The sequence below is a fragment of the Vidua macroura genome, chromosome Z, assembly GCF_024509145.1.
Source record: "Vidua macroura isolate BioBank_ID:100142 chromosome Z, ASM2450914v1, whole genome shotgun sequence".
Lineage (NCBI taxonomy): Eukaryota > Metazoa > Chordata > Aves > Passeriformes > Viduidae > Vidua > Vidua macroura.
Window position 1 is genome coordinate 26,698,446 of NC_071611.1, and position 24,430 is coordinate 26,722,875.

Sequence of the window (24,430 nt, forward strand, 5' to 3'; positions counted from 1 at the left end):
TTAGATTTGCAGGTAAACATTCTCCAGGCACTGTTTGCTAGCAGGACCAGTACAACAGGCTGGCTACATAGTCAGCTCTCTGTCATCCAGGCCAAGGGTGGTGGAGATGCTTCAGATAATGGAAAAAAGACTAGAGATTGTGAAGGATGCATGGAATGCTGTGCAGAAACACTGTGACAACTTCTCTCAATCCATGAGGACTCACTGATCCAATGCTAACTTTTGTGACTTGGACTTTTCTGTCATTGAAGTGTGTCTACAACCAGCTTCCCTGATGGTCTGGCCAGCTCTTTGGAGGCCAGGAAAAGGGAAAAAAGGCGTATTTGTGTGAACATGGAGATGGGTAGGTTCACAGCTACTCTGGAGTTCATAAAGAACCTGTGATTGCACCTGTGGTACAGAGTCAGGTCAGTAGTACCAAGGACTGCCTGGTATTTGTGACTAAATCCTGTCAGAGTCAATCTCCAGTGTCTGTGCCTCAATATAGATGCAGCATTCCAAGTGCAGAGATAGCTAGTGTGTCCACTCCCATGTCTCTGGGTACTCTGCTTCCCTGCCACATAGCTGTTGAATGCTATGTGCAACTTGTGTCTATGTGGTGCTCACCTGGATATTGCTTTTTGCCAGAGCATAGGAGTGTCCACAGAAGAGAACGAGTGCAATCTCTGATCACCTGACCCATAGCTAAAGCCCTAATGTAGCTGTAACCTAGAGACTGCACCTTTGTGGTGGAACTTGCTACACTTGGTCTCCATGGGATTATTATGTGTATTGTAAAGCAGAGTCCTGCTGCTAAAGTTAGGTCTGTATTTGGAGTTCTGCATGTCGACAACATGGTCTGCAGGTACCACACATGGACTAAGCCTCAATCCTTTGTTTCAAAAGTGTTAGTAATATGCAGTAAAGAGCATGAATGAGCACTCGTATAGTGAAGCAAGGCAACAAAATGTGGGAGGAGAAGAAAAGCCTAAATTTGACCAGTCTACATGTGGAACTTGAGAAATGCCCCGATAATAACTCTCAGATGTCAGTTGGTGCAGAGATCTCTGGTGAAACAATGGGCAGGAGGGGTGTCTCTATTTTAAAATACTTCTAAAAATCAATGTATAGTAATTCTTAAGGCTGGTAGGATTTTAATTGTCAAGCATACATCAAGTGGTGAGTCCTCTATCAGAACAAACATGAATGGGATGAGTGAATATCTCTGTTGCAGTTATCAACTACATTTGGTTCCGCAACTGCACTCCAGCTTTGTGCCTCACCTTCAAGAAGCAAACTGCTGGGGACAGAGTTCAGTATGTTTGAGTCTGAAGTGCTGTTTATTTGATAATCCCTTTTCCCCTCCCTTGTCCAATTAATAGCATTTACCAGGCTTTTAATGTCCATGTGATGTCTTGGAGAGGAGATTAATACTCTTCCACAGTTCATGGTACATATATAGTTCCTGTTGCTTAGTAAGGGCTTAGTTCAGGGACGTCTTGAACATTTGAGCTATGCTGCCTTCAATTATATTATGGCAGTGTAACAGTGTAGAACACCATCAATATTCATGCTTTCTCCACAGAGTCTGAGTTCAAGACAGTATGTACTCATAGTGTTGTGGTTTAGCAGCTGGGTCCATGATTCCCCAGCTGAATGACTGCAATGGGGACTGCTCTATCACATAATCCTGTGTACTGCAGCAAGTGGAGAGGTAGAGCTCATTTCTATGGAGCCTGTGTCTGCATAAGTAAGCACTTTGGGAAAATAAGTAATTTAGGTGGGTAAAACAAGGGGATATGCTGCTGCTTTGGAGAGGCTAACCCACTAAATAAGAGGAAATAAATGAAATAATTAACTTGAAGAACATAAATTAAAAGATAAAATGTGATGGATAGAAGGAGTTTCCCTAATGTACTGAAGAGTGTCCTGTGTCATGCATTTACAAAACCCAGGAGGATATAAAGACAATACAAGAAGCAGTGGATGAGCCAAAATGACATTATCTCGGGAAGGAGCGCCACACTCTGGTGTTCCTGGATTTAGCTGGCGGTGACTCGGGACTAGCAGCATACTTTCAGATTGACACAACACGACCCTTGACATTTCATCTTCAAATCCCAGTCTGGCAAACCTGTCTGGCTTTCTGTGAGTGGATGAGCTGAACAACATGGTTCAAAATGTAAAAGTATCTAGGACAAGCCTCTAGCACTAATTCAGGACATGTTGGAGGCAAGTGGTGCTGTATCCCATTCAAATAAAGATGCCTGCTTTGGTTTGAAGTCACTAATGTGTCTCTATTAATTTCAGGAGCACAGCTGGAAATGCTTGGGGTGGCTGTATTGTAGTGATATTATTTGTGAGCTGGAGTGAAGTGTGCTATTGCTATTAAGAGTGATTTGATGGTGAAATGAAATGCTGAAAGGAACTTATGGAACTGCTCTGTCATCATTTATGACCTAATACACACACTCTGTTGTGTGTATTAGGCTGGTTGCCTGGAAGCTCCCTGTGTCACTATGACTAAATAGGCGGAGACATGAATACTACAACAATAGCCAGTAAGATGATCCTCAGTAAATGTCTGAGTGACTGCCAGACCCTGGGTGAGCACAAGGCTGAGGAGCCTTGCAGCACTCCCAGCAAGCATGGCATTTTGGTTAGCAGGGTCAGCAATGGAGACAACAAAGGAAATCTCTAAAGGTGATGGCTGGTGCACTGTTTGTCAAGGGTCTGTTTGGTCTGATGTCTCTGAAGAATGCAGGTGCCTTTGTTCAGGTTTGTTATTGAAGGATGTGGAGCTGGCTCAGGCATCAGCAAAAGTCAGCCCACAGTGAGCTCTGTGTAATCAAATTCAGCAGTTTGAGCCAAGAAGGAGATGGCAAGAGAGAGGTGAGAGAGAGAGTCCACTGCCAGCTATCTCCACTCTGGTAATTGTACGGACAGCTGGATACAGAAGGTATCTCTAGGACATGGGATAGCACAGAGTGGAGACACCTCTGCCAGACATGGGGAAATGGCGGTGCCTGACTTTGCTGCTAAAGTCATGGCTTCCACTACTTGGACCTCAAATCAAGATAGCAGGCTTTAGAAAGCAGCCCTCTTGTTTCAACAGTCTTTTATCTTCTATGTGTGGTTTAAGTTTAAACAATGTTTGGCATGAACACCGACCCTACAATCACTGCTGGTTGCAGCACCCAAAGACACTGAACCAGACCTGTCAGATGTGATTGGGAAGAACAAGGGCTCCACAGGGCACTGTGGCTTGAGGACCATTTGTGTTTTTGTTCAGGTAGTGGTGTCACTCTGTGCACATGGCACACATCTTATGCCAGCTGATGCAGAGTTTCCCTTAGCATAAACTCATGGTACCTCTTTGCTGAGCAATTAATTCCTTTTTCAAAGTGAGAGTTCCTCACTGTTTGTAATCAGAAGTCAGCTCAAGGCACACATCTCTGCTTTGGTATCTAAGCATCTTAAATGAATAGACAGACACCTGCAGAAGGTAGTTCATCTTGCCTGGCAGCCTCTTTCCTCCCCCCCAGAGCACCCGCTTCCCCATGAGGAGCCAAAGCCAGTGTACTAAAGTCAGAGATGCAAGATCTTTGGTTCTTGATGTTTCCGTGGAGTACACAGCCTCCCTTGAGATCACACCTATACTGTTGAGTATCAGCCTCCTAGCTTAAGGAGGCTTGCAGTGCTGGGAAATGGTGCCGTCTGAGCAGACAAAAGGGACACGGCATGGTGCAGCACCACGGCTTCTCAGCGAATGGGGAGAGGTATGTGTCACATGCCAACTAAGCTATCAGTCTAAGCCTAAGGAGGTCGGTGGTATTCAGGAACTAGCTGAAGACTCTGTCGATCATCTGGGGAAAGAACGTTGCATACAGGATCATGCTTTGTTTAATTTTCTGAGTATCTAAGAACAGAGCTGATACAGTGATTAAAGGCTCCCTCTTCTGTTTCTAACTGTTATTGCACACTTTAACAATCACAAGCGTGAAAGACAATCTGGTTTCCGTGTGCTGTGCTTTGTTTTGTAATTCCCCATTTCAAAATACACATTCATATCTGATGTAAGAGAAGAAGAAGGACTTAACAGGTGATATTAAATATCCCTGCTGGGTTTGGGATCGGGGAAGCAGATTGCTGGGGAGATATGGGCTCCTGGAGTGTAACTTTCAAAGCAGAATATTCTCACAATATCTTTCAATCTCCTTTATTTTTTCTTGGATTTGAAACACTGACAAAAACAAATCTTCAAAGCATAAGCTTATCTGAGCAAGAAGAAGTATTGCTGTCTAAGTCTTGTAATCCAGATTTCTGGAATAGTATGACATGCAAAAAGTTTATTGTCAGTGATAGTTAATTTCTGTCTTTATTTCCAGAGCATCTGAGCCCATGCGAAGCTTTCTATTGTGGAAATGTTGCTTCAACTTCTCCCTGTAACTTAATGCATATTTACCATGGCCATTGAAGTTACAAGTAACTTTGTGTTGCTGAAGGTGGTGGCTGAGGCTGCTTCACAAGAGTGGACTCAAGAAAAAATATTACTTCTTAAGTAAGAAATCAATCTTTGAGCAAAAGCAGAGCTTGATATATCCTGGTTTTTTTCCAGACCTTCATCTATCCAATATTGTTGGATATTAGGAAAAAGTTTTTTACTGAAAGGGTGATAAAGTACTGGAATGGCCTGCCCAGGGAGGTGGTGGAGTCGCCATCCCTGGATGTATTTTAAAAAAAGACTGGATGTGGCACTTGCTGCCCTGGTTTAGTTGAGGTGTTAGGGCATGGGTTGGACTCGATGATCTTGAAGGTCTCTTCCAACCTAGTGATGCTATGATTCTGTGTGATTCTGTGATTCCTCAATGAGGAATTGTAATACTCTTGCAAGATGCTGCAAGTCCTCATTTCTTTGATATCACAGGCAGAACGTGGGCTGGGATGCCTTTCTTGAGCTGCAACCTATTGTGTAGGTGAGTCAGGAACAACTGAGAGTGCTGGACCTGTCCCATTAGTGGGATTGCATTAGAAGAAATGAGAGCATCTGCTTTTCCTTGTACTGCAGACTTTTCTTGACAGTAACCTGAAGAATGAAGGATGGGGAATGCCTGCACTCAGCTGCCTGACAAAAGAAATACATACTTTGTTATATAATTTAGTAACTTTCCACAGATCAGCAACATCAGTAAGTTGGAAAGTTCCGTGAGTGGCATAATTTTACATAGATGATCCCTACAATAAAAGACAACAATGCCTGTTATTTTTCAATGACCACTGGAAGATGCAACATGTGTAATTAATAAATGTACCATAACTAGAGGGCTGTACAATTAAGGCAGCAGTCACTAATGATATAATACTAGTTTCTGACATATGTCTGCCAGAGGATGCCTCTAAAGAGTCTTAACAGCCTCAGTTATTTGAGATTGCTTCTTTTTATCTGAAAATAAGGATAATTTCACTTTTGTACCAAAAGGAACATATTTAAATATCCAACTCAACACAATAGAAAGACAATAGTAGCATAAACTTGCTCCTGCAAACCCACCAGCCTCTTATATCTGACAACTACCCCAAGAAACCAGAATATTCTAGAAAAAGAGAACAAGTAGGGATGGTGATACATTAAGCTTTTTAATTCAGGGATGGTAGTACTTTGTGTCACCAAAAGTACACCTAAAACCTCATTTAGCACCAGTCTTTGCATATGTGTCAGTTGTCCTGCTTTCACTGGAAATAATGGAGTGACAATGAATTTAAAACAACCTTTAAATGATGACAAAAAAGTTAGTTTGGAAAAGACTTTCCATACAGGTAAAATCTAATGTCACTCTAAAATCAAAAAAAGAAAAAAAAGAAAAAAAAAAAAAAAGAAAAAAAAAAAAAAGAAAAAAAAAATCACAAAAAAAAACAAACAAAAAAAACAAAAAAAAAAAAACCAAAAAAACGAAATAAAAAAAAAAAAAACAAAAAAACTTGCAGGGGAAGTAAAAGCATAAATTTTAAAATGTTGCACATTATATTAGTCACTGATGTTCTCCTTTTCATAGCTCAGGGACTCTGATATTTTCAAATATCTGAAAAGTAAATAACAGAAATTCATGTGAATCTGATTATGAAGGAATTTCTGTTCAGAGTGATATATGCTTCTTAGAAGGTACAATATTTTAATGTTATTAAACTCTCAGGTATAACAGTTTGGAGAACTCACTGCAGAGAGTTTGAATGCAACCTGTACAATGTCCTGTGGTTAAGAAAGAGTTTAAACAGTATTATGTCAGTCTTCGAAGTAAAGAGAAGACACTCTGATAGAAGGTGTAATACTGTTCAGCATGGCAGGGAGGAGATGAGGAGGAGGCTGTGAACATAACTCATGCTTTTTCAAGGCTTTGTTATAGAAGTACTTGGGAAATGGAGCAAGAGCAATAAAACAAAATGTCCTTTTAGAAGGCAATAGAGCAAAGGATTTGTGGATGACTGCTCTGTTTTCTACAGCAGACATGATGACTTATTTTAGTAAGACATAGTGCACATTTCAGTGTAATTGCTTTGTAGGCTTTCTATCCTTCAAAACTCTTACTCACCCATTTTAACTCACTTTGGTGATTTTATTTCCCTTTTTTTCCAAATTTTGATTATGTATTTTAAACATGATGTGTATTGGTTGAGCAATAGTTCTGCAATCACCTGTGTTAGCTTTGTCTCTTCTAACATCTGTGTCTTTGGTTTTATGCACTGAAGGTTTTTGCTGAAACACTAATTTTTTTTCCGTTCATGCTAATTTTGTGCCTCTAATGTAGCAGACTTGAAAGTGAGCTAACTGATCAGCTACAGAAAACAGGCTTCCTGTAGCAGGATGATGGGAAATGATAAGTTTCTTTTTGTAAGAAACTCATGCTGCAGACTGAGATGGAATGAAGGCTACTAGAGCCAGGGGAGCCCTTTGCAAATGCAGGGGCTGAAAAGCTTCAAGTGTTATTCATGGGAGGTGCAGAAGCAAGGATAAAAACAGCAAGAAGTGAAACAGAGGAATCAGAACAGCAGTACCCAGCAAGTGCTGGCAAAGGCTTGAGAATGTGTTTGTGCTGTTTCCAGGGATACACAAGTGCAAGTGCATGCTGGGCTTATATCTAGCCTCTTGGCACCAGATGTGTCAGGTGGCACAGGGCTGTGGTATGAGATTGACAGTGTGTGGCCAGGGTGTGAGCCAGGAGACCAACAGGAACCCCAGAGACCATCACATTGTTTGACAGGAAGGAGCTCCCTGACTGGCCAGGTATGGTTTGCATGAGGTACAGCTTGCACGTGGTACCTGCCAGGGCTTTAGGAGCCAGGAGCTCCTGCTACTGCCCTGCAAAGGGAGGGATAGAGGCACAACAGATGGTGTACATACCACAGTGTATTATCAATTTCTCCTCCAAATGCAGAGAAAACATGCAGCCCCACATTCTAAGGTGTGAAGAGGAAATTATGCCTGTTGACTTTCTCTGTTACTTCCGCCATCTCAGCTAGTCTTGATTTTCACATGCATGCAAAATATCTCTGGGCCATTTATGGTGCTCATTAAACCAAGAAAAACTAATTTCCTTGTTTTTTAAAGACAATTAAATAAATTGTACGTTAGCTACCTCTGCCTCTGCCTCCTAATTCACATCAGCCTCTAATGCTCAGACTGGCTCCTGCTGAGACATGCATTGCTCCTGTAGGGTTGGATCAGCTTCTTTCCTAGTATTATCAGAAATTCACTTTTCTGGAGCAGATCCCTCAGAGCAACTGCAGCTGTAATAGCTGTAAGAACATCCAGAGCATACTGTAAGCATAATGTATAATTACTTCTTACCTTCTCTGTGCCACTGTTGAATACATATAATTTTTTGACATTCCCAGTTACATACTTCTGCAGGCTGAGATATGTTGTGTATTTAGCTCTTTCTAACATAGAAGCTGTTTCTTTGCTGCTCTTATAATTCTGCTGTACTGAGTGTAAAATGAAGGTGGGAAGACTGCCATGATGTTGAATAAATAGGCTTCCCTTGAACTCATTGGCATAAAAACACTTCCATTTTTTGTGTTCTATTTCTTTCCTAGCCTTGTTTGTTGTCAGGTTCTTGCTGAACCAACATGTTCACTTGCAGTAAACCCAAGATCTCTCTCATGAATTATCATAATCAAGTCAGAGCTTATAATGTCCCCATGACACTTTGTGTTTAATCTGTGTTGAATTTATCTGACTATATATTTATTATATTTATGTATCACTTAATTTCATGAGGTCCTCTTGCATCCTTCACAGCGCAAGGATGTTTTAAACTTTAATTTCTGTCTCTGTGTAACTTGTATCAACAACAAAAAAGTATCTGTTCATTCTCCTTCCCTTTCTGAAATCACCAATGACCATATTGATTAGCACTGCCTCCAGAACATGTGCCTGTGAGACCCTATTGCTTGTTCAGTTCCCTTGTAAAACCCAATAATTTATTCTTAATTACCTATCTTCCAGTTAGACATTTCCTGTGTGATTCTTTTCATTGTATCCCATGGCAACCTAATTTCCTTAAGAGTGAGGAATGCTTTCTGGGAACAAGGAGGGCAGTAATCAGGGAGGTCAGTCATCACAAACTTCTTCAGGGAGTGCCTGCAGATTTACATTGTGACTCTTCCTTACTTTCCCCCAGTGTACTGTGTTTAGTCATGTTCCCACCCTTCTGGTTTTCAGGTGGGTCTCTACCTCTTTATCCAACATGACAGCAGACCTAATGTTCACCAACTCTCTGGATAGTACTTGGCATTGTACCAGTCAGTTTTCCTTGCTGGGGTCCTGAGCCAAAGGCTTCCATTGTTCATCTACCTCAAGTTCTTCTAGAGGTCCAGGCTGGATTCCATCCTGTCCCGGCTCATTACCTCTTGTTTTGAGGATCTGTCCTATAACATGTTCTACCTTCACTTCAGACTAAGACAGATCCTTCAACATATCTCTTTCTCTATCCTCTGGGAACATCTCCAAGCTCCAGTACAGTAAAAACACATGCAAAATACTTACTTAGGCTTTCAGCCATGTCCTTATCTTTTTTTTTAAAGCCTTCCTTCTATACCTTCACCATCTACTGGCTCTCGATGCCTCTTGAGGTTTCTTGATCCCATTGCACTTGGACAAGAATTCGTGGCTGTTTGCAGAATGCTCCTGTAACATTTCTGGAGAGCATTACACTACTCTAGGCTTTTCCTACATTTACCCTCCAAATAGGAGCATTGACCTTAAGTGCTTCTGAACTTTCTTTTTCCCTCTGCATTTGGTAAGTTTGGGATGAGTTGTTAAGGGCCAATAGTGGAATACAAAGCCTGACTTCAGTAAATCATGTGCCTAAATTCCATTATTCTAACACTGACCTATATTAAGTACTTAAATTCTCTGCAGAGTTTATACCTCTAGCTAACAGGGCTGTGCAATGGTCATTTTTTTCCTCTGTAATTTTTAATGATAATGCTTCTTGATTGGTGTGCTGTTGACAATGCTGCCCCCTGTACAGGGCTTACTGTAGTAAAGCAGTAGTAAAACACCTGTGTGTACCTTGGAGCAGAGAGGAGGGAGTTTCTCTCCCTTGGTTCCCGCAGCTTTGGCAGTTGTTGCTAGCTTGAGATCTGGAAGAAGCAGTTCTTCAGCAGGACACTAAGGGGCAGCTCCAGACCAAAGGAATATTCCTACTTTTTTTTATACACACGAATTAAGAGAACAGTATATTTTCCTCATTTTTCTATATTTAGAAAAATCTATATACTGATTTAACATCAGTAGTGCCCAGAAATACTGAATCAAGTTCATCTGGAATGTTTTTTTTTTCCCTGTTGTATTTTTACTATTTTGTTTGGCACTGGTGATGAAGAAGGTGTGAGTTTATTTGCCAGTCATCTGCAAAAGGGACCACTTGAGCTCAAACGGAGGATAGAGAAGATGAAAAAACGTGGTGAGCTCTGCATCTGGAGCTATGGTGGCCACCTCACACACCACAGCATGGCCAAGCACATGTACCATTGGGTAGTTGCATGGGTCAGAAGCCCTCACTGCTCAGAGATGCTCCTTGGCAACAGAAAGCTAGTCACACAAGGCCCTGGAGTCCCATTCCCAAAATAGCAGCTGCTGTATGAATTCTTTGAAACCAGGAAGGAGGAACTGAGGCACGAATAAATCAACAACCTACCTAAGACCATGGAAAATCTGTGTAAGATTTTGTTACCACTACAACTTAGTAGGTGCCCTGCTCACCATCCTGGGACACAGAACCACTAACTGCAAGGAGAGATCCCAATAGTTATGAAACATAACCTGAACCTAGCTGCAAAACCTTTGTGGAAGGAACCAGACATTGGAGTGAATCAGAATGAAGACTGCTGCATGTTAGTATAAGTTTGAATCATGCTTTTTTGCATGAGCCAGTCAGAGCCACCATATCTCCAAGGGATGGGTTTGCCCTACTGGTAAGCAGATCTAATATAAGGCAAATGAGTATCCTGGCTTTGTTCAGATGGTGATGTATTGCCAAGTTCTAGCTGTAATGTGAGCTGCCACAGCCAGCTGGCACTGTGTGTGTGGTCTCTGATTACCAGGCTGCTCTGTAACAGGACCCTCTGCCACTACCTGGGGCACAAATGGCTCAGATTCTCCATCTACACCAAGATATTTTATGCTATTTTGGCACCCTTCCTGGGCGTAGATAGACAACATTAAATTCATAAATTTATTGGCTGATACACAGCTGGACAGATCCATCTGCTTCAGAGGCATAAGAGGAAGAAAGAACTGTAGCCAGAAATATTTCTAAACTCCAGGTTAAGGTTAATGGAAGTTTTCTACATATTTTACAGATAACAGTACATTCATATACAATAGATGTTGCCTTCACAGGCTAGTAATGGATCGTTGCTCACAGAGGTGAGCAATTTTCTATGAGGAGGAGAAGAAAGCAGTAAGTGGTAACTGAAGTCAGTACCTCAAATACTGACAATGCTACAATTTCTGTGCTAAGTGGGTATCACAAGAGGAATGACCACTGTGGGAACAAGCAGGGTTCAATGATCCGGACAGTTCAGTGAAAAAGTCACGTATTTTGGAAAAGAGGTGTGTAACTTGTTCAAAACATATTCTCAACAGAGAATATAAGGACCCACTTCAGTTGGGCAGCCCTTGAAGTGTAACCCATTAAAAAAGATACCTAGAGAGTAAACCACCAAATCTAGGTGGTAAAAGCTACTAGCAAGACATTTAACTGTTCTTTGCTATTTTGCTGCCTATGGGATTACAGCAGTTAAAACAGCTTTGAAGATGTGAGCTGGAACCTGGCGGGGGGGGGGGGGGAGACATTCCTTATGTAAATGAATAGATCAATCAGCCACCAGATATGGAAACAAACCACCAATGAAAATGCTGACAACCCTAAAATGAGAAAATGTTCATTATAATTTAACAAGAACTTCTAACTGAAATGTAAGTCTCATAAACTCCTTAATCTATTTAGTACGCTCTAGTCTAATCTAAGCTCTAATCCAATACAGGATTTTTATTGTGTAGTATAAATGTCCTTATGAGCCTTGCAGTTTTGCCTCCTATCTCACCTTTTTCAACTTTGGGATCATCCCAGAGCTTTCTCTTCTCCAGGCTGAACAACCTCAAGTCCTCACACAAGAGGTACTCCATCCCTCTGATCATCTTCTGGAAGTCATGGTGACTGACTCATTATGTAAGCCTAGCTAGCCTAAGTCTATCACTTGCTTGAGAAAAGATGGCAGAATTCAACTTGTAGACTACTTGTGCTGGGCCAGGTGGAGACTCTTACCCCTTCCCCTTCTGACAGCCATCGCTTCCACAGTGCAATATGGAACTTTAATGTTGAAATACTCATTGGGAAAGTATATAAGGGTCAAGGACATAACATGAAAAGGACAGTAAAACATGGAAATAGATTGGGTAAGTCAAGGTAGACTGCTAGACAGATAGACTGCTTCCAAATTTCTTTTCGAGTTTAAGTGAAGAGTCAACACTATTTGAAGGTAATTTATAAAGTCAAAGTATTTGTGGTAGTGGTAGGTGATGCAAAAAGGGCCAGTGCTCACAACTGTACTTTGGGATGCTCAGACTGGATGTTAGGGCAGCCATCTTCCCCAGGGAGATAGTGCAACACCTGAGCAGGATACCCAAGAACTTGTGAAATCTCCATCTTTGGAGGTGTTTAGTGTTTACCTAACAAAACTGTGTCTGTCTAGTCTAATGCTGAAGATTATCCAGCTTTGAGCAGGCAGTGGACTAAGCATCTCCAGAAGTTCTTTCCCACCAACACTGCTGTTATTTGGCAGGCTCTGATTGACAAAGGTATGAATGAGGAAGACACCATCCTTCATTGTGTCTACAGGCAGTCCTACATTCTCTGTCAACCACATCTGGTGCTGCTCCTGTGCTTAACCTGCTGGAAACCAGAGTGCAGGGTGAGGACTGATGGGAGAATGGTGTTTGTTGTTACAGTCAGGTCTTGACCTGATACTGAACTGCTTTGCAGTCTGTGCTGACTTTAATTATCTTCAGTGCCAACTAGATATTATACTAAAACAGATTGTGCTGGAGTGTTTGATGAGGAAACATATAACAGTTGATGGATAATCTTGAATTTTGAGTAGACAGTACTAGGACTTGCCTTCATAGAAGTTGTGAGACATCTGCTGTCACTGGAGCCACTGGCAGGATTTCACTAGCCAGGGAGGAAAGGACTGGACACAGCAAATTGCATGGATCCCTTGACAAACAAGCTCAATGTATCATCTGTTCCCTGTGTATGTCACCCACTAGTAGATAGAAAAGAAGGTTCCTTGCACAATTAGCTGGAGTGAAAGTATCTGTAGAAAGAATCTGCACATATTATATCACTGTATAAATTATTGACCTGATGTTCTGGAGATAATAGAGTAAACCCTTTCTTTCTTCTGTCCTAAGGATGGCAACTCTGAAAGTTTACACCTGCTTCCTGGAAGTTGTACCTCCTGTAGACTCTGCTTAGATAATTAATTTGCAATATTCATTAGCCAGAGGATCAGTGTAATAATATATAGACAAACAGAAGGATTTCATGCTTATATATTGAGTCACCTGTGGTTTTTTTTTCTGGTTGTGGGTGAAGCTGCTGCTGAATAAATGGCAAAAACCCACATAAACCTAACAACAAAAAACAACCAAGTATTTTCATGTTTATCTGTATAATATTTCTGTGCAATAGTTATAATCATTAGTGAATCACAGGCAAGACAGAACACTGTGACTGTAGCTACATTAGGAGCTCCATGCTTTTCCTTCTCATCTGCAGACACAGAGGATTCCCAGAACTGAGTGGGAGAGATTTGCTGTGCCTGATACCACTCATGTTCTTCTCTCATATGCTCTATATGATCCAGCTAGATCCCAGTGTTGATAGGAGGACAGAAGCAAAGGGATAACTCCTGCACAAAATCAGGCACCCAAGAGCTTTCCCCAAATGCAGAAGAGGTATAGAGAGCAGCTCTCCTCTTCACCTTCCTCTGACTCCAGAAGAGATATGTTCCTCTTGTTCCTCTGGTTTCTACCGTAACCTTTTATAATAATTCCCTGAGTGCTGGCTTGCTCTTCCCTGGGGAGTACTTCTGGCCACAGGGATGGCAGTTGCAGGTGCATGCCCTGCACACAGTACCATGCCTGCCCACAGGGACCTCTAGCCAGAAGGGCCTGCCTATTTTGGAAATGGCACTTTACACAGTCACTTCCCTTATCACTGGGATTCAGTATTTTTATGAGTTCCACCCCCTCTTCTTCCCTCCCTTTTTCCCCAAAGGCCCACACAAGACCCCCCAGGTTGTGGAGACTTGTCACAACAGCACAGGCAGAAGAAACATGTCTGAAGGCACAGGAGGCAGGCAAGGGTGTGGGCTGAGATATATGGTAGTAGTCAAAATTAGGAGTGCTTGGAGGATTTCAGAACTAAAAACAATGGCCATCTAATCCTCTTTCCCTCTGGCTGGAATGAAACAAAGAAGGAGCTGCAGCTCCGTGCCCTGTTCACCTGCACAGTTGTGCTTGCTGGACAAATGTGTGCAGCTGGTACAAGGCTTTATTAAGGGAAACTAAACCCTCAAGCAAACTCACAAGCAGTTTTCTGTTTCGAGTCTCTGTCATGAAAACCCTGGCTATTTGTTATTTGGGTTGGTAAGCCCTACCATGGTGAAGCTGCTGTTTCCTGCATCCCTCAGCCATCATTCCCAGCATCAACAAGTTCCTGGAGTTGGGACAGAAGACGCTTATTGCCCTTCTGAGGCCAGGTCATTTATTCAGAGAAAGATGATGGACTACAGTTTTTGTGCATGACTGTAAAAATGAAGCCAAGACACTTGTTGTACACTTGTTCAGTGTACACTGTAATTCCAGGCATGCCTTCCACTGAAACTAGTTCCCTGATTTCCTCCTGAGGACTCATTTACTACACAAGAATTTAATTCATCAAGAGATAATGTTTTAGGTGTATGGAGATATCTGACAATTAAAACAGACATCTCAAGGGATATGTGGCAAACTCACATAGAAGCCTACCCCCAGGTACCCAGGTACCTTTGAATGCTGGCTGGCAGCACAGAGGCACTTAGACTGTAGAAATGCTGAAAGACAGAATAGAAAGTGTTCTTTTAGAAATGGTGGAAAGTTGTTTTATATCGACTTGGTGATTGTTAGCATTTTCTAATTTTGACCTTCAAGGCCCTGAATGGGAGTATTTGTAAAAGGTCAAATAATAAAAAGTATCCCATGTGTTCCAAATGCAGCCTTTACTCTGCCTGGTGAATATTTTAGTGACCCAGTTACAGCAAGAGGCTTTTATTGAACAGAGTAGGCAAATGCAGAGAGAAACAGAAGACCCATCATCCCTGTGACAATTATACGTCTGTCTCTATTTGTGTAATCCACCCCCTCAGCCTGATAAACAAGAGCCTGTGCATGGGTTTTGAAAGGAAGGTGACCATCACCTTCTGCGATCTGGGTATTTTGCTGCGTACACCTCCACTAGCCTGTAAAGAAGGTAAGTCTTAACCTCTGCATGACAATGTTGTTCAGTACTCCAGTCCTACCCTGAAGTGCATTCCGGCTTTTTAATCTTTCTCCAGGGCTTATTCAACATGTTTCACTTACACTTGATTTCTACTTTCAGTTACTTTTGGAGTCCACTATTTTGCAAGTAATTACACTTCGATCTGGATTTTTGTTGTTGTTGTTGTTGTTGTTGCTTCCCTGTGTACCTTCTTATTGTATGCTCAATGAAGCAAACCTTGGGGATGACCAGCTCACACCTGTTTACTGCAGGCAATTTATAGGAAAAAGGCTCAGCCCAAGCAAACATAACCAAATAAAGTGACAGATGATACTTATTACAGGTGATCTTCCTCTGGCCACCTTTAAACTGATGTGGAGCTTTCTATCTAAATGGACTTTCACTTTCACAGATGGAACTTTTTGAAGACATTTTCTTGAGAAAATTTTAAAATTAGCAGGTAGGAAGGTATGCCTTCATTTTTCCTGTATTTTCAGGTATGGGCACAAAAGATTTCCTTTTACAGCAGCTTTATAAAATGGATACCAGTAGATAATTTTCTTAAATAAAAATCCTTTATTTCTGTTTGCCTTTTTGAAGCAATTGCTTATGAGTTCAGAACAATGGGGTTTTTTTTATTACAGTCCATCCTTGCTCACACTCAGCTAATAGGATGGATCAACTGAAAGCCTAACTTGTAGCCTAACAATATCTGTCTTCATCTGGCCCTCCTTGCCTTCCCAGACACTGGCCTTTGGTTTGTGCAATGTCAGTCACCATATCTTTATCCCACAGCTCTCCTGCTCACTGCTATGACCACTCCACTGGAAGATGCAATGGACACCTTGATCAGGATTTTCCATCACTACTCGGGCAAAGAAGGAGACAGATACAAGCTCAGTAAAGGAGAACTCAAGGAGCTCCTCACCAGAGAGCTCACTGACTTCCTTTCAGTAAGATGCAGCTGTTGAACCTCCTGAGTATTATGAGTGGGTTAAGCAGCTATGCAAGTGCTTGGATAGGAATAGCACCTCCTTGTGCAAGGCCCACCCTGTCACAGTCTCTCAGATAACAGTTCCTTGTGGAGCTGTACAGAAGAATATGACATCACATTTCCCATTTGAGAAGTATGTTTTCTGAGGGTGGTCAAGCCCCAGTACCGTCCCATGTACCACTGACAGCAGAGATGGGTACTGGTGCTCTGCAAACTCCACAGTGCTTTTGAGCAGGAGGGCTAGGCCAGCGTAGAAGCAGTAGTAAGATCAATGCTAAAAAATTATCAATTAGTTTGTTTGTTTCTTTGTTTGTTTGTTTTTAATAATAGGGAATAGATAAGTCCATTGAAGGATTACATGCAGCAACCAGTTGTCATGAGACAGGAAAGTAGCTTGTGCACACTGGCCACACAGTACTGCTGCTTGTGTGCCCTGCAAAGAGGTGCTAAAAAATCCTTTCAATGATAAGCTGCTAATTTGAATATCTCTTTCTGTGCTTGTTATCTTCTACATTACACAGCATAGATGCTTGTATGGAATCATAAGCTTTAAAAATAACAATTTTATGTATCCTCTTAATTGTAAAAATTATTGTGGACTCTTGACCACCACCAGGATTTTCTTTATGTTGCATCCATTTCCTTGAATTGGATTTTCTTTTAATCTTGGCTATTGATTTATTATTATGAGATTCAGTGGTCTTGCTCCCACTGAATAGGATGGTTGTTTGCCAACCAGAGGTCTTCTGAATTTGATGAATGGATATATAATATGACCATTTATGAGTATTCTGTTGGAAACCTAAGTACTATTTGTCATGGGAAGATACAGAGAAATGCACTTTAGAGATCCATTTTGACAAAAGGGATCAATGTTCAGTATCTCCTAAAATCTGTTTGATTCATTTCAGTCCTTATTTAGTCCTTATAAGGGCTGCACTGTCTTTAGTTTCTGATGTTATAGTGACTAGACATGTATTACTGTTCAGGTTCATATTTAATGCAGCCCTTTAACAATACCAGCCTCATAACATAGTGGTGCCAGGTGTGTCAGAACTGCACATTCAAGATTTGCACAGCTAAGTCACTTTTCTTTCTCTCTAGGGCCAAAAGGACCCTCTCCTGGTTGATAAAATTATGAATGACCTGGACTCCAATAAGGACGATGAAGTGGATTTTAATGAATTTGTAATTCTGGTTGCTGCTTTGACTGTGGCATATAATGATTTCTTTGAAGAACAGCTAAAGAAAGAAGAATTTTTAAAATCCTTGGTGTAATCAATCTCCTGGCCACAAATGCAAGCAAAGCATGCCTAGTTAGGTAGCCCTCCTTGGTGTTTAGTGAATGCAAACCATAATTCCTCCAACTGTTACTGCTCTAAGACATTTATGGAGCTAATCAGCAGCTGGTGTAAGCTGGACCACAGCCAGCTTACACTACTTGAGATGTGTAATATTTCCAGTCTTTGCAGTCCATGCATCTGTAACATGCCTTCATCAGTTGCCCAGGTCAAGGGCTTGGGGTGACAGATCATTTGGCATGAATTGAGACTTCCATTTCTTCAATGTCAGTGGAAAGTAAAAGGCACAGGAATGTTACTTATATACTTTCTGAATGGAAAAAATTTTGAATGAGACATAACATTTGCAAGTTAGTTTCCAATCATTTTATAATAATCTTATTTTGCAGCTCAAAATCAGCAGGTTCTTTTTAGCTCAGTTCTGCTTATTCTAAAACCTTTGTTAGCTGCTGCTCCCCACACTCATATTTCAGATGTGGTCACAACTGTCTCTTGCTGCTGGAGCATACAATACCGCTTGCCATTGTTACGGGTTCATTTCCCACATGTCTCCAGCTTCAGTTTTGTTCTGTTGACATTGCTGCATCCCAGTAGTCAACCTCTTCACTTGGCATAAATGAATTTATTCATATCATAAATTATTCAAGTACATAGAAGATTTAGTCAGCAAATTGCTTGGAGGGAGGGCTGATGGAAGGACTGGGTCTTTGGGGGAAATGTGTAAATGACTTCTGCTTTCACTACTTCGGCATGGTTAAAAGGAGGCCTTTTAGGACCACTTGTGGAAGATTTAATGATGAAATTCCAGGGTACAACTTCGTAATGTGAGTTTTTATGGAAATGTGAATTTTATGGAAATGTAAGTTTTATGGAAAAACTATTATTTCATCTTACACTGATCCCCACCCTGTATGGAAGCAGGGGTTCCATGGCCAGGCAAAGAGAGAGTAGGCCAACCCCTTCCAGTGTTATCTTGCTCTTGGTTTGAATTAAGAGTATTTAAACACTCCTGTTTGAATTAAGCATACTTCTGAAGCCCTGCAAATTCTCAGTGGCAGAATATTGTGGCTTTTTTTCCTGCATGGAGAGCTCTCTTATTTCCTTGTTATTTTCTGGTAACTTCAAACTCTAATAAAGGGCATCTGAATTAAATTAAGATTTGCTGTTTGTGTAAGACGTTATTAAAAAAACACTCTTCAATGAAGGTGTGCCCTGCTGGGCAACATTTGAGGAATGTAGTTCACTTGTCTCTCCTTCCCAGGCATCCAAACATCATTTAGTAAAGTGTACATTTGTATGAATATGTATATGATTAAGAATATGTAAATTATTATAAGTGGGGGATTTTGCAGGGTGTAATAAATGTAACAAGGGGCAGACATCATCCTAAGAACAGGGTCATCACCAAATAGTGTTATCCCAGAAGAAAAGCAAACTTTGCAATGGTGACAGTGCCACAGCATGCTTTAACCCTGCAGTGACGAAGTTATACAGGATTCACAAAATATCCTCTAGACCAACACAACAAAAAGTACAAAAGTAAAACTGGCAACAACTGGACAAGTTTTTGTCCCCTTTAATGTCATGTAGCTCAATATCATTGCAAGCGTTGGACCAGGATGGCAAAAGCATCAGCCAGAAAACATAAGACCGTTTCTATGGTTTCTTATGGGTCCCAGACCATTGCTAGCCTCTAAGCCTTTCCCTGTCCTCCAAGGAGAAGTGAAAGAAGAGCTGTTTAAAGCTTCAACTCCAAGCTAAAAGGAGTAAGATTATCCCAGTAAAAAACAGCTCCTTCTTTAAAAAATTTGAACAAGAATCTTTCTGGAAAGAAGCTCCAGAAATTTCATAAACCCTCTGCCCATCCCTGATGAACTCTTGTACATGTAGCAGCCCATGTGCATAGCAGAATTATGCTGGGTCACAGCTGGCAGCAACAATTTGCCCTGGAGTCAGGCAGCAAGAGTCGTTGCTGCGGTGGAGAGGGCCAGTGGAGCCATTTTATCAGCTTAATTTACTAGGGATTGTGTGCATCCTAACTGCTCTGTGGAAGGGGCTTACTTGTGGATGAGTCGTGGATGAGATGAATCAAAGAAGAATGACTCAAATTATCTTTTTTCCAACAAAGTTTCATAAAACCTCTTAAATCACTGGTATTGGCTTGTCCTGTTAGGTGTTTCTTTGTTGCTGTTTTAACTGCAAGGACAAATGTTAAACTCTGTTCTGTCAGAAGAAACCACTTTGTACAAAGACTAAAAACCAAGCAGAAAAGTAAGAAAATGCACAAAACACATTCAAAAGCTCAAACCCACAAAGTCTTCACACAATATGAGGCCCTGGGGTAAGACTAGCCGTCCTATTCTTGGGCTACCTATGGGCTGACCCACTGTACCAGTGGCCCTCTCTCACCCCTCTCCCACAGGAACCAACTAATGTTCCATTAGAACATTAGTTGTTCCAGTAGACATTGCTTCTAAGAAAGATATATGAGGATCATCTGAAAGTTTTGAATTGCCTCTGAGCCAGAACAAAACTGTGAGCAATCCTCTGTTCAAAATGGCATTGAAACCACTGACATTGGCTATGCAAGAGGGTACATTCAAGGCCAGCCTCACTATGAACACGATACCTGGCAGATGTGAACCTTTTGGGTTTTCAGTCTCTCTTTCAAACCTGAAGGCATGATATTTTTTCTCATTGTTTACTGTTATTTTCCTGCTGACTTCAAGATGATGTTTCCAGTAGCCAGTAATGTTAGTTACTGCCATCCACCAATTGTAGCGGAGCAGGTCCACCCCAGGTCCCTCAGCCACCCAAGGCAGGTCCTTTTTCCATGCTCCATGCTGGAGCACAAAGCAGGGTGGGGCCAGGCAAAAAACTCTCAGGGACAGCCCAGAGTCCATCATACAAGCTCAACAGCACAGATAAAAGATCCAGCTCCTCTCTGATCACAGCCTTGAAAAGGTTGGGTAAAAGGTCGCACACAAAACTTGTTTCTGAACTCAGATTAATCTATATAAAGGTTTTTGACTGGCAGGAAGATTTAGATTTAGATTAAGATTTAGACTGTGATGTGACATCATGTGCATGTCTAATAAGGGCTTTGATTGACAGGCCATCAATTATTGCATGTGTCTTTAGGGATAATTACGTCCGTTGAATAGTGCTGTATTATTTGAAGAAAAAAGGGGTAACATTTTCAATTTTATCTTTCTTCTGCCACATGATATGGCATGAGAGAGAATGTTTAATTTATGATCTGGAAATCTGTTTTCAAAATGAATTCTGTCCACATTCTTCCCTCTGAGTTGGAGGATGGTGGCTATAGGTACTGGGCAGCCATCAAAGAGAACACATGAATGAACTTCAGCAAAAATATTTAAAAAAAAAGAAACACCAAAAAACTTGTAATTTTTAAATACCAGCTCTCAGCCACCTGCTATCAGTTGTGTATAAGGGGCAACTCCCAAGGAAGAGAACTGCAGCTGCATCCACTTATTTTGCCCTTGCAAGCAGATTCTCAGCTGATGTAAAATGACAGAGCCTATAGCACTCAGTGGCATAATTTTGCAGCAGCTGAGAACATGTGCTTGAGACTCTAAATTAGCCTTCAAGAAAGTTGTGTTTCTGTAAGCTGGTTGGCTAAATAAGGACATGTCTATAAAACTGCAAATATTGCAACAAGACAGCAAAGAGGAAGACAGAAGAAGTAGTTTCTCAGAGTCCAGGTCTTTGGGGGAAAATCAGTGGAAAATGTTCCTATTACACATTTGCTTTAAATTCTAAGCTGCCCTCTCAAATCCTGTTTGACTGCATGGGGTGCAGAGCAATCATCAGAGTATAGCTTTCAAATATCTGTCAGTGGACTCTGCCTTAAAACTCCTAGTATTGCTTTGATTTTACATTCCCAGTAGTTGCATGAACTGAGGAAAGCACTACAGAATAAAAATGGCAGGAAAAAGATCTGTGTGTAAAACAAGTTATAAAGGGCAGAAAAGCAACTGAACCACCTGGAGCACTACTTAAGATTGTTTTTTCAGAGTAGAAAAATGGCAAGAAGTTGAGAATGTTGCAGAAAGATGTAAATTCCTCAGCTCTGGCTGGGGACATCAAGTGACAGTAGCAAACAGATCCCTGTGGCTGAGTGATGTGTCTAGATGAGACACAGGGCTGGAGAGTTCCAACCCATTGAGCTATTGATGCCTTTGGTAGATGAAAACGAAACTGGTTTTGCCCTTGCACTAATGACCTAATTCTGCAATTTTAGAAAAAACCTATTGCTCGGGGAGGGGTTTTTTTTGGGTCATTTTTTGTGCCCTAGGAGTAGTATTACAAGAAGGAGAATAGTTTATGTTTGAAATTAAAAAGCCCATTTCTGCACTTGAGCTAGATGCTCTGTGACATTGCTAGCAAAGGTGAAACTGCCTTTAGACTTCAGGAGGTGGAAAAATGCTGACCAGGTGAGCCAAGGTCCTTCAACATATGTGATTTTTACACTAACACAAGATATTCCTGTACTTTCCCCTGAAAGCATTTGGAGCCTAACTGATCAAATTGGCACCACAGACTGCACAGTACTGGGGATGACTGGTAAAGAATCACACACATGAAAAACAAAGGACTACACAGAGGGAGGAGTTGAAAGGATAAATATGCCATTGTTGGGTATGCTGACATCTCTCATCTGACTCATACTGACTGCCTGAATCGTATAACAGTTCACAGTGTTTCTGAAGTTGGGTCCATTACTGCAATGTCTAAGACTACCAGAATTGTGTTGAATTACAGATTTTTTCTGAATAAGAATGATTCTCCTCAGGGAGAGTCACTTCAGCTAAGAAATACTTGTCCTTCTTGGATAAAAAAACCCAAAATATCTTAAAATATCACTTATGAAAGTGGTGCTTTGTCAAAGGTAAAGTTTATACTTCAGAGATTAAACAAATTTTAAAACATGATATGTGGAAATACAGGGATTTCTCAACACATCTGAGATTGTATTCTGTGTAATAAACTGGTTCAGTGTTGAAACAGTGATAGATGGTCTAGTAGCCCCAAGCTGAACAGGAAATTTGGAGAGAAGGAACAGGGGCTGTTGCTTTGGGGAGGGTCACTGCAGCCATGGGAAAGATCTAGAACAGGATGTGACCTGGGCCATGAGGGTTACACTTCCAAGCAAAGTCTAGATGCAGTAACTGTGCCATGTTTTGGAAAGGAGACTGTTCTTCTGCAAGGGCACTGGTACTGATCAGAGTAGCTGCTGCAGCTGGCAAAGGCAAATATGATGGGCTCGAAGAGGCTGCCGGGGGGCCATGCTGACACCTGTGTGCAGCTCTGGTGTTGAGGCTTCTCACAGCAACCCTTGAGGGGAGAGATTCTGTTTAAAAGATCCACAGAGGAGGAAAGTCCATGCTAAAATTAAACAGCTCAACAAACATCCGGCACCTCTCCTAACACCAGAGCAATGGCATGTGGTTTTTCCAGTCACCCATTCTCATATCTCTTTTCTCCTTCCTGAGAAAAAACTTTTCTCCCACTTCTTCGCCCTGACTGCTTTGTGTAGATGCTGGTTGACTCACAGGCAGAGCTGGTAGAGATAACCGCCATCAGGGTAATCTCAGTGTCTGAATGTAATGTTTGCTTGATTATTTGTAACCCGGTAAACTGCGAGTTTCACAATCTTTGCTTTTAGCCAATGCCATAAACAGAGTTAATACAACACTTATCGACAAGCCTGCATGATGCTGATAGGCTTTCAGTGCATAAATCACATGTGTTTGTCATCCCTCTAAGCCACTTAATGTGACAAATCACACCATGTCTCGTGTCAAACTGCCCAGAGTTAACAAGTCACTCTTACTTCACCTTATGGAAAGTTCAGCTCTATTTAAAGCAAATGTAGACACAAACAGAGAAGTAATAGAAGTAGTGTTACAGAGAGATGTGTGGTGAGGTTTGGAATAGGCGTGTCATACCCAGCACAAAGCTGAGGCAGACAGGCAGCAACAGAAATCAGTGATGGAGATGCAGAGTGATTACAGAGGGAGGAGTCCTGGGCTCAGGTTGGACCATGGACTGTTGGGACACCTGCCTGATACTGAAACAAACACAAGAGTAAAGGATTGAAGCACAAAATGTGATCTCAGACTTTGTGTTTCTGCAGCTGGAAATGCTCTCCTTCAGCTGTCATTGTAACTCTGATTGTTATTTTTACAGAAAGAACATATCTTCAAACCATTGACAGGGCCAATTTACTTTAGCCATGGTGAATTCTGTCTTTCCTATTTTATGTCCATAGTCCCAGTGCTTAAACTGAGCCAGGAACAGAAGCTTCTTACACATTTGTCTTTAGCTCAGACAGAGTTTGAAGCAAAATCTTGTATATGTCTGTATCAAATATGTGGTTTCCTTATGGCTTTCAGGACTGTGACTTGCTGTACAGTCTTCCCCTTGCTTTCTTTTCTGTGGTGTTATTTCAAAGCAGTGACTGATTGTGATTTAGCAAAGATGGGACAAAAAATTTAGCCTTCACTGTAGCAGTTGTGACACTATAGAGGCACTAGATTTTCTTCTCACTTTAATCTGGGCTAACTGATCCCATTGTTCAGAAACATTATACTGAAGGATTCACAAGGAGTTGAACATGTATAATAAACTAGAAGTGATGTGCAGCAATCTCCTCCTCTTCAAAGCCACTGATATTGGTATGAGACCTGCAGCCACATGATAACAAGACAGGAATGACTAGCACTACGTCTCACAGACACCATGAAGGAAATGAAAAGCTACCCCCTGAATGAATTCTCAGTTACAGTGGGAAAAAGCATAAGGGAAATAAATGTAGATCAGCACAATGTTTAGCAGCTGACACAATCTGAAGTTTAAAATCCAGTCAGATGTCTCACACTGTGCATGACCCCACATGGCATCTCTTCAGCCAGCACTGAGCAGCAGTGAGAAATCAGCATGAACAGCTGAGGACAGCGTGCCGGACTGCTCCTCTTCCCTGGAGCAGTTGTACTGCAGTCTCACTGCTGCTCCTCTCAGTTCAAGAAACCATAAGCAGA

The 24,430-nt window shown here is 41.4% G+C and overlaps 1 protein-coding gene across 1 annotated transcript in view; it reads left to right on the forward strand.

The window, feature by feature from the left end:
* Positions 1-18,494, forward strand: part of S100Z (S100 calcium binding protein Z) — a 28,736-nt gene extending 10,242 nt beyond the window's left edge. The window contains exons 2-3 of the mRNA XM_054002570.1: positions 15,864-16,021; positions 17,167-18,494. Coding sequence (XP_053858545.1) covers positions 15,881-16,021; positions 17,167-17,340 — 315 coding nt within the window. The 5' untranslated portion in view covers positions 15,864-15,880 and the 3' untranslated portion in view covers positions 17,341-18,494. The remainder of the gene's footprint in view (positions 1-15,863; positions 16,022-17,166) is intronic.
* Positions 18,495-24,430: the final 5,936 nt, after the last annotated feature.